At 41.7% G+C, this 11,248-nt stretch overlaps 1 protein-coding gene across 1 annotated transcript; it reads left to right on the top strand.

Annotated features, from left to right (window-relative positions):
- The first annotated feature begins 157 nt into the window (after positions 1-157).
- LOC117793047 lies at positions 158-11,109 on the top strand. Its single transcript, XM_034633419.1, has 7 exons — positions 158-1,107; positions 1,291-3,561; positions 5,002-9,052; positions 9,515-9,594; positions 9,972-10,100; positions 10,167-10,355; positions 10,435-11,109. Exons 1-6 carry the CDS (start codon positions 691-693, stop codon positions 10,326-10,328), a joined length of 7,110 nt encoding a protein of 2,369 aa, XP_034489310.1. The 5' UTR covers positions 158-690; the 3' UTR covers positions 10,329-10,355; positions 10,435-11,109.
- Positions 11,110-11,248: the final 139 nt, after the last annotated feature.

Below are 11,248 nucleotides of genomic sequence, written 5' to 3'. Positions count from 1 at the left end.
ACTATAATTCCCTTAAAATCTGGCTTATTTAATTTCTTTTGTTTTAATTTACCTCAACTATCTTTCGATATATACAAACTTCAGAATGATCGAAAATGAGAACGATAGGTTATACAACAAATGCCCTGCGTGACTATCGATAATTAAATGTATTTACGATTGTGACCGGAGACGATAATTGTTAAGTTGACTATGTGTGCGTAAAAATTTGTAGAAAATATTGTGTTTTTGCAAACTACGAAGCGCAATAAACGTTTCTTATTGTTTATTAAGCTAACAAAACTTAGTGCATCTTATAAGGAAATAAAAATGTTGTATAAATGTGAATATTAAAAGTTAAGGACAAGAGTTTACTCAACAGTTTGTGAAGCATTGCTACGTGCCAAAGTTTAAGAAGCACTGCGGTTGCAACAGTTTTAGACGCTGACATGAAAACCGATAGCCGATTCGTCTTATACGGAGACCTATCGATAGGTTTGCGTAAGCGCAGCCAACTTAACATAAAAATGTAGCTGTAAAGAAGTAGAAAAATCGTATATGAACAAGGAGTAAAAGTTGAAAATAAACATAAATACATGAAAATCCAGGCATATGATACTCTGCGCTAGCTAAAAACACAAAGGCGACAATTGTACATAAATTTCAAGTCGATATAAGTACACACAGACACAAATACGGCGTTGCATCAGCATGCCAAATTCCGGCGACTGCAGTGATGCAGAGATGAATCAGCCGTCTTGCAGCAGGAAGGCTGTACACAATAAAAATACAAATAATGATCGCGAGAAGAGAAATCGACGGATCATCATGCGAATTGAGTTTAACGATTCCGATGACACGGACGCGGAAGACGCGTGCTCAGTCTCAAGCAATGGAAATAATGACACTGCCGTAGGTGCGAGTGTTGACCTTGATACGCGGCCTTCGTGTTCAACGGTGTCACAACTCCGCCGAAGTAGCCGTTCAAAACAATTAAGACAACTGCCACATGCCATTAAGGACGTTAAGTCGAGTGGAGCAACGAGAAGATCTGCTCGCCAATTCCGAAGACGTAGTGATAACAATGATATGGAGCCTGAAGGCGGCTTTTCATCCAGCGGCAGTGAGGTAAGATATCTCATTATATTGTAAATTAATCTACGTAAATACATATGTATGCATATGCATATAAAGAGTCAAATTAGTTTCTTTGTCTTTAACAATCATAATAATTGACCATTTTCGTTATCTTATGAAATCGTGACTGTTTATTAATTAAGTGTTATGTTTAAATTTTTTTGTTTCACTCAGATCGAAGAACGACCAACAAGAAAGCGGGATCGCGGCAAGCGTATGAAAGTTAATGTTTCCGAGGACGAACAACTTGATGGACAAGAGGTGAAGAATGATATAAACAGGACAAATGCTGTAGCGGATGTTGATGTCGGGGCAATTTCCGATAGCAGCAACAGTAGCAGCAATGAACTACTTGAGAAATGTCCCATTTGCCTGTTTACGTTCCGGCAACAGGAGATTGGCAAACCCGTCACATGTGAGCACTCGTTTTGTGCGGCCTGCATTGAGGCCTGGGCCAAGAACGTTCAAACCTGCCCTATCGATCGACTAGAGTTTGATAGAATCATTGTGCTCGACAACTTTGAGAGACGCAACGTGATTCGCGAAGTCCGCGTTGATCTGAGCAGCTGCAAAACGGTGCTCATCTTGGATGACGAAGACGATGTTGCGGGTGTGGCGGACGGTGTCGATGAAGTGACCAATTGTGAGATATGCAACAGTCCGGAGCGCGAAGATATCATGCTACTGTGCGATAGCTGCAACCAGGGATATCATATGGACTGCTTGGATCCGCCTCTGTTTGAAATACCCGAAGGTTCCTGGTACTGTGACAACTGCATTGATTCAAATGACGAGGATGAGGACGAAGCTTTGGAGCTTGCCGAGGATTTGAATACGCTGTACGAAGACCTACGCGGTATGGGACTGCCCGAGACCAGATTGCGTGTCCGCCAAGTCCAACAGCCACGCATTCTCCGCACTCGTCAAAACGAACGTATACGGGCAGCGGTCTTGCGTCACACACGTACGAGATCCGCAGCTGGCGCGCAGACGGAAACGACAACCACAACGCGTACAACCACACGACGTAACCATAGTAGCACAACAACGCGAACCACTCGCACCAGCACAAGCACCACAACAACCAGACGTGGACGCTCTAGACGAACCCGTCATCGCACCTATGTGGTGGAGTATGATCTCAATAATTTCGATGAAAAATTTGCGGTCAAGACGAGTAAAAAGGTCATACGACGTCGACGCAGACGAAAGGCAACTAGACGAGCTCGTTCCCAGGCAGGCACACGAAGGTCAAGTGATGGCGTCCGGATGACGGCCAGCAAACGTCTGGCGGAACAACTTGGCGTTAAGGTTGACGGTGTGCGTGGTTCCCATATAAGTGGCGGCAGTGCGTCCAGTTTTACGCTATTCGGCAATGCCAATGATTTGGAATACTTTTCGGATAGCGACGATGTGCGCGAAGATGTTGGAGCAGACATTGCGGCTGGACATTCGGGGGCGACAGCAGTTCAAACATCAGTTCGCATTGGCAGCATTGGAAGCCAAAGGAATCGGAAAGCGCTTCTTCTGGGCAAAGCGAGAACAGCAGCCACAACACATACTGCGGCCAGTGATATTCTTTCCAGCATTATGGATATGCAGGATCGTTGGCATGGCGCATCGCGTAATCTGAGCGAGGTGCACATCAATGCCGATGGCAGTCTCAATTTGCCACAACGCAAACCGACAGATGTGACCAAGTCAGCCACAGAGCATATCACTCAAGCTCCACTTTATCAACGGGGTGGTGCTGGACCTAATTTTGGACGAGGCGGTGGTGGCAACTACAACAATCGCTATAGCGGCAACAACAACAGCAGCAACAACAACTATCGTGGAGGTGGTGGAGGTGGCAGTGGAAACTCTGGTAATCAGTATCAAAGGCATTCCACTGGCGGCATTGGCGATAATACATCCAACCAATCTTTCAATAGCAACAATAATAATACATCAAATCCACACTTTCAACCGTTCCACATGCGCTACAATGCTCCCAATCAACAACAACAACAGCAGCAGCAGCAACAAAAACAACAACGTAATCAAAATATGCAACAATCCCGCCAATCATCAGTATCATCATATTCCGCCTCCCCGTCAGCTGTTACGCCCTCAACGAGCTTTACGCACAGCAGCTTTCCACAGCAACCACAGAGGCAACTCTTTGGCGGATTGCCCGCGCCGGTGAATACTCCAGCTTTAAGCACTAGCATGTCAATGCCACCGGTTTTGACAGTACCACCGCCACCGGCACCGCCGCGCAGATTATCCTGGAACAACTCATTGTTTAAACTGAACACAGATTATGGGAATAAACCCAATGCGGATAAGGATGATGAGGACGATGATGACAACTGTCCGAATTTCTCAATTTACTCGCAAGAATCACAAGCGGTGGCCACTGAATTATTTGCTCCACAAACGGCGGCCAGAAGTTCTGATAAGGTATGTATAAGATGTCTTCAATTCTTTTCTTTTTCTCCTTTTTTTTTTGAGAAATGGCAAAAAGCTGACTGAAATGAAGGCATTGATTACATTAGGTAGAGCAGCCAGATTTAAACTTTTACCAAGCCAAACTTTTTGGGTACATATTGAAAGTAATTAATGATTTATTCTTATTAATTTTCTCACAATTTTGAGTTATACTTTAAAACACTTCCAATAAATATTATTTTTGAGCCAAAAGTAAATCTTAAAATAATAAATATTTTTTTGAGCAAGAAGTAAATCTTTTAAAATGATAAATATTTGTTTGAACAGAACCTCTTTTTTAGCAAAAAATAAATCGCAAGGAACAATCGCTTTTATTTTTATGAATTTTATTTATTTTACTTAAAAATATGAATTGTTGATTGATCTGTTAAGTATGACTTAATTCTTAAAAATGGTTATAATTCACAGGGATTGGTCCCTAATAACAAAATATAAAAAAAATTTTCAATGGCAAGATTTTTTTTATTTTAAAAATTTGTTTTCAAGGAAAAATTTCTTAAACAAAGCTTTATTAATTGAGCTATACATTTTCCAGAATACTAAAGTAAGAAATCGTATAAAATACTTTCTTACATTCTTACTAGATATATTCAGAAGCTTTCAGACAGTATAAAGCATTCTTGAGTCATGGCCCAAAGGGCAAGAGCTCTGGATTTTAAAATTAAAAAAAATAAAGCTCTAGCATGAAAACATTTTTTAAAGTTGCATATTCTTATCAATATGTATCAGAAATAGTGGTTTTGATAAGAGTTAAATTGCAATTTAGCAAAGTCTTATTTTAGATTGGGGATTGGTATTAAAATGATGAAAAGATTTGTTCTCCTGGCATTATGCGTACATCATTGTTTAATTAGAAATTGTTTAATTCAATGGCAAGATTTTTTTTATTTTAAAAATTTGTTTTCAAGGAAAAATTTCTTAAACAAAGCTTTATTCATTGAGCTATACATTTTCCAGAATACTAAAGTAAGAAATCGTATAAAATACTTTCTTACATTCTTACTAGATATATTCAGAAGCTTTCAGACAGTATAAAGCATTCTTGAGTCATGGCCCAAAGGGCAAGCGGAGCTCTGGATTTTAAAATTAAAAAAAAATAAAGCTCCTAGCATGAAAACATTTTTTAAAGTTGCATATTCTTATCAATATGTATCAGAAATAGTGGTTTTGATAAGAGTTAAATTGCAATTTAGCAAAGTCTTATTTTAGATTGGGGATTGGTATTAAAATGATGAAAAGATTTGTTCTCCTGGCATTATGCGTACATCATTGTTTAATTAGAAAAGTTATTGAAAGAAATCCCATATATATGAAATGTAAAGAATCCTTGGCATACTAACCGTGATTTGTTATTTTCTTTCTTTCAATTTCACAAATATTTTACTTACTTAGGATGACGACGAAATGAATGAAGATTTAGTACAATTAGACGATGATGAAGACATACCATTGCCGCCAGAGCCCCAAGTTGAGCCTAAAATGGCCAATGCGAACGAGGATCGCAAAGCGGGTAGCGATCTCTACGAGCCAGAGAATCCGACAGAAGAGCAAGAAGATGACCAGGATGAGATAGTTGCAAAGCCAGTCGAAAATAAAAACGAAGAAGAAACTCGGGAAGCCAGCAATCCAAATAGTGACCCGAGTCCATCTCACACACCAACTGGTAAAGAACCGGACGATGATGATGAGACAAAAACGCGTAGCACACCAAGTCCCACGGTGAAGGATGCTCGCACAGTGGACAGGGGTAAGGGGGTATTGGAACTTTACGATGACAGTGATTGGGAGGAACTGGATATTGATAAACCGAAGGAGTTTGAGAAAGCGCTTGTTGAAACAACTGTGCCGTCACCGGTTGCAACCAATAAAGAAGCCGAAGAAGGCGAACCATCAAAGAACTCAAGCAGCGACACAGATCCCGATCGTTCTTATACGCCGTGTCTAGATGAGAAAACGCTAGAAGAAGAAGCCGCAAGCGGGCAACAGGCGGATAAACCAGAAAGTGATGCCAAGAAAAATGATGCAAACAAGTTGGACGATGAGAATGAAGATGAAGAGAAGCGAGCGGGGGGTATAGGCACTGAATTAATCTCTGAGGATGAAAACTTGACAAACGAAAATGAACCAAAGCGACGCAGTCGTAGTCATAGTCGCAGTCGTAGTCGCAGTCGCCATCGCAAAGAAGGAGGCTCCACAGCTGGACACAAAACCAAGCGTAGTTCGAGGCGTGGCAAAGAGAATGCCGAAACATTTAAGAAAGTGGGCAAACGTCGCAAGGATCGCAACTATCGGGGCGACAAGCAGCAGCAGCGACAAAATCGAAGTCGCTCCCGGAGAAGTCACTCCAAGACGCCACGATCTGGGACGCGCAGCATAAGTCGCAGCCGCAGTCGTAGTCGTAGTCGAAGCCGTATTCGCAACCGTAGTCGTTCCCGCAGCCGTAGTCCCAATCCCCATCGCAGTCGTAGTCTTAGCAAATCACCACGCGGCCGTAGGCGTGGCAGCCGCTCTAAATCGTATTCCCGATCAAGATCAAACTCGGGTGGACGTCAGCGCTCATCGTTTCGTGGTCGCGAACATGGCAGAGGATTTGGTCGAGGTCGTGGTGGCGGCAGTGGCGTACGATTCAGTTCTCGCAATCAGCAATTCCAAAGTAGAACGTATCAACACTCGTATCAACATCAACAGCAGTATCCGCAACAACAGTATTCAAATTCGAATCTGAATCAGAATCAGCAACAAAATCAATATAATACACAGCAGTTTTATCAGCGTCCGAAACGCCGGGAACTGCCACGCTATGATGTCCGGAATGTGGTGAGCGCCTCGCGTCATCAGCAGAAGGATCGATATGGGCGCGATGCAGCACGATCTGGGCGAAGTCGTTCGATTACGTTTGAACGGCGACAACCATCTCGTAGCTTCTCCCGTGGCTCTTCACGTGGTTCCCGCAGTCGATCCGCTTCACCGAAGCGTTTTCGCAGTTTTAGCATATCGCCTTCACCGGGCGCGGGCATTGCCGGGCATCATCATCAACATCATCATGAGCCAGGCGTTCGTCGACGCTCAATGTCGCCAATAGATCGGCGGTTTAATCGCTCACCATCCCCATCGCAATTACCACAGGCTGCACATCGCAACAGTCCTCTCCATCAGCTGCAGCGTAGTCACAGCCCAATGTCATTGCAATCCCGGTCGAATACTCCGGCCCGTATGAACGGCGGACGCAATTTGTCGGGGCATTCGCCACTTTATTCGCCACGTTATACGCCGCGTTTGAGTCGCAATCGCTCAAAGAGTCCCAGGAAGAAAAAGAAAAAGAAGGGTGACAAAAAGAGGAAGAGCAAGAAGCGTCCTGCCAGCAGCAGTCCGGTTGGTCGCCATCGTCGCCTCTCACGGCAACGTGATCCCTTCGATGATGACGATGATTTTCTCGCTCCACAGCCGGGCAAAAAGTCCAAAAAGTCATCGGGTGGCATGGTAACTTCACATTGGTCGCCATCCCCCACGCCCAGTCTGTCTGGGGAACACATAAATTTCCTGCATGGAAGTGCACCTGGTGGTGGCGGTGGCGATAAGCCCGCCTCATGGACACCGCCATTGACATCGCCACGAGCGCCTGGTGCGCACTACACGGAGAATTCGCGACGTTGCCAGACGCCAGTAATTATTGGTAAAAAGGTCAAAACGAAGCGAGACAAGAGCCAGAAGAAGAAGAAGAAGTCGATGGAAAGTAAACGTAAGGAGAAGAAACGCAAACGCCACACCATGACACCTGAACCGATGCCATCTAAAGAAGTCTTTGCATCTGGCAATAATATTCTGGTTAGCGTCAGCTTTAACAAGGAGGCGAACAGCAACGCTTTAGCTGGGACGGCACAGCAACAGACGGTGGTGACGTTGCCGCCAACACGGGATGAGTTCCTCATTGGCCGACGCACATCCATCGATCGGCTGACGAACAACAGCGGCAAGAAATCGAAGCGAAAGCGAAAGAAAATCGATGCAAAGCCTGTGGCAATTATCGACCTGGAACGCTCACCATTCCAGGTGCATCAGGAGCCGGCCGATGTTATTGTCCTCACCGACAGCGAGGATGCCAATGAGAATCAACTTCTAATGCGACGTGAACGTCGACGTAGCAGCGTCGCCTCGGCCACGGATCACCAGCTGATGCGAGAGAATGGACAGCGTGAGAAGACGCCAACAGCGGATTTGGAAACCATTATGGAGACTTCATATGAAAATCTGACTCAAACCACTGGGCCTAAGACGCCGCCAGAGCCACATCTTGTTAAGTTCAATTTACCCGCCAAAAAACAGCACAAAGTGCGTAATAATCCTCTACATGACGATGCCGACGATATACACTCTGCGGACGAATTGGAAACAGGGTGTTCCATGCGCAATCCAGTTGAAGGGGAGCCCCAACAGCCACATGTCAATGATGGTCTTATTTCTACCCAGAAGATTGGCCCGAATACGCCACCCGAGTCGGGTCCATGTTCTCCCGATGCCTATGATCCATTTGAGCCAACAAAATCACCCTCCCTATCACCGCGTTCGCCAACTCCAACGCCAGCTCAGAGCCTGGAGCCAATGACGTTGCAAACCAGCACAGGAAGCGGTGGCCCTGCAGACAAAATGGATTCACTGAGCAGCAGTCAGAAGCACAGCAGCCACAGTGACGAACTGGCGGATGCCAATAATGCCAGCACATCGAATTTATCTGGCGCTAGCAATGTCACTTCGCAAACGAATTCAAATGTCATTAATCCAGTCGATCAGATCATGGCGCTGATGAGTAAGCCCAGCAATAGCATTCAACAAGAATTGGCCAACAAATCCTGTGATGCTGCATCAACTCAGTATCTCAACAGTACCACAATGAGCACCTCGTTGGCGGTGTCCTGTGCTGATGATAAGTCTACTGATAATGCCAATACCATAACTGTTCTGTCCAATGTCCTGCTCTCAAGTAGTACTGTTGTATCCGCATCTCAGCATATACCAGTTATCTCAAGTCCCCCTACGACGCTGGCAAGGAAGCTAACAACACTACCCAAGACTGGAGGCAGTGTGGCCAGCAGCAGTAGTGGAATTGGCAATATGCCAACTGGTAGTGGAACTTTACGTAATGGTAACACTGCTGGTGCCGGAGGTGGAGCTGGCGGGCTGGATGATTCATTCAACATGGACATTGAGAGTCCATATTCACCTGGCTCGGCTGACTATGAGGATTTATTCGAGCCTCCGCCAGATGGCAATGCAGTTGGTGGCATGAGGCGATCCAAAGGCAGCGGCAAAACTGAGATGTTTGACAATCTCTTTGGCAGCAGCTCTCCCGTGGGACAAATTCGATTATCATCGCGTTTCAATAATGCGGGAGGAAGGAAACAGCAACGTGCTAATAACAAAACCGAACGTAAATCGAAAGCCAAAGGTGGGTTTCTTATATATTATAGCGAAGTGGTTTAATCAGGATCATAATAATTTGATCTGTTAGAATTCGTTTCAACAATCTGGTATTATAATATTATATAGTAGGGAATACTTCGCGAAAATGCATTAATATACTAATTACCCATAACTCTCGCTAAATTTACAATGTGAAAACACATTTATAAGCTGGACAATCTATACAGTGATATAATGCTAGCTGGGAACACAAATAGAATTGATTTTATTAAACTTTTCTAGTTTTTTATATTTTGAATGAAGCCTAAGTCATTACTTTAACTTTCGTCCGATTGTCATTTCCATTATCATAAAATTTATTTTCAAATGCAATAATTAGAATTAGTAAGATCTCTTCAGCTTGATTGCCATTTCTCCAATCAGAAAATTAAAAACATTTGCTTATTAGCGCATATCTATAACATTTTTATTTTCCCTTTGATTACAGGTAGCAAAGCGGTCGAGGACCATGGAAAACTATACGACGATGTACCCAATTCGGCGGTTGATTTACAAAACAAGGATAGGGTAAGTGTATAATAATAATACATTCTTTTAAATATCAAGTTTACGTACATATTTCTTCGTTATAACATTATTAGATTAGAGATAAGAGTTTTTTTTTTGCCAAATCAAAAACTTTTAATATAAATTGGGTTTGTGTCATGAAGTGTTTTTAAACTTCGTATAGAGCATAAAGAAAATAAAATTTGTGAAACTAAATAATTTTTATAAATATTTATACATATTATTGTCTTAAAAAATAAGAGTTAACATTTATTTTATCATTCAAATTTAATTTTGGAAAAAACGTGTGAAAACCTAGAAATATGTACATACACTTTGTAGCGTAGAGAGAAGAATCCTATTCTGTGATACAAAGCTTATTTATCAATCTATTACAGTTTTTGCGTAAGTTGAATCGTCAGGAACGTGTTGTCGAGGAAGTGAAATTGGTATTGAAACCGCATTTCAATAAAAAAGTAATTACGAAAGAAGATTACAAGGATATTATGCGACGCGCTGTACCAAAAGTATGTGTTGTATATAAACAATATCAAGAAATAATTAACTAATTGATATATGGATTTAATTTACAGATCTGTCACAGTCGCTCTGGCGAAATAAATCCACACAAAATCAAAAACTTGATTGACGCCTACGTAAAGAGATTCCGCGCTAAGCACAAGAAGTTAAGTGTACTGAATACAGGGCAAGTAAGCAGTGCCGTCAAATGTGCCGCATATTTAAAGAAGCTATAAGCAAACGTAGAGTGTGGGTGGGGCGCGGTAAGTATTTGAATAATATTGCATTTCTCTCAAAAATAAAAATAAATAAAAACCAATAATAAATTTTGTATATTAACAGCGTTTTCTTTACAAATCACGCAACATCGTTTAACGGCCGCATGCATTCCTACGCCTCCATCAAATTCACAATCGCCGCCCGTAAGCGCAAATACAGAAATTGTCCTTGCTATTGAAGTTTAGTTGTTAAGTCAATTTTAGGTTACGTTACGAATGATTTTAGTGTTTAAGTCAATACAGAAGTGAAAATAGTTAATAAGCAGTAAAATTTTCTCCTTCATCTCCTTCTTTTTCCCATCACCCCCTTCAATGTAAGAATAGCAAGCAAACAGTTACAATATACGAAAATTAGTTGATTAGTTTGTTTATTCATATGACTTCGCACGTGGTTATAAATACTGTTTTGCTTTTAAAAAAATGTAAGTAAGTGTAGATTATCGCAGGCAGGCATGTAAAACGAATAAAATGTATTTTAATTTTGATAAGTTAAACAATTCAATGAAAACTAAATTATTACTTCACCTCCACCTATACTTTACCTAATGCAGCAGTTAATACTTTAACAATTATAATATATTGACCAATAATTCATTTTATTATATTTTTTGTTAAATATTTACGCAAATTGTCTGTTCAAGCAGATAGCATAGGTATATTTTATTTGCAACGGAATGATAAATGTATATTATTAAACAAAGAAATATAAAAAACATTGTAATTATGTATCCAGCATAAATAACTGTATATTATAATACTTATATTGATTTAATATATATACTAGAATGAAACATTTGGTTTTTTCATAGTTTGTCAATCATAATAAAATAAAGAGTGCATACCTACAACGTAAAATTAAATCAAACCAATCATTTCTT

This window comes from Drosophila innubila, assembly GCF_004354385.1.
Source record: "Drosophila innubila isolate TH190305 chromosome 3R unlocalized genomic scaffold, UK_Dinn_1.0 2_E_3R, whole genome shotgun sequence".
NCBI classification, from domain to species: domain Eukaryota; kingdom Metazoa; phylum Arthropoda; class Insecta; order Diptera; family Drosophilidae; genus Drosophila; species Drosophila innubila.
The sequence above is the reverse complement of the archived record's forward strand: the minus strand, read 5'-3'. Positions and strand labels throughout refer to the sequence as shown.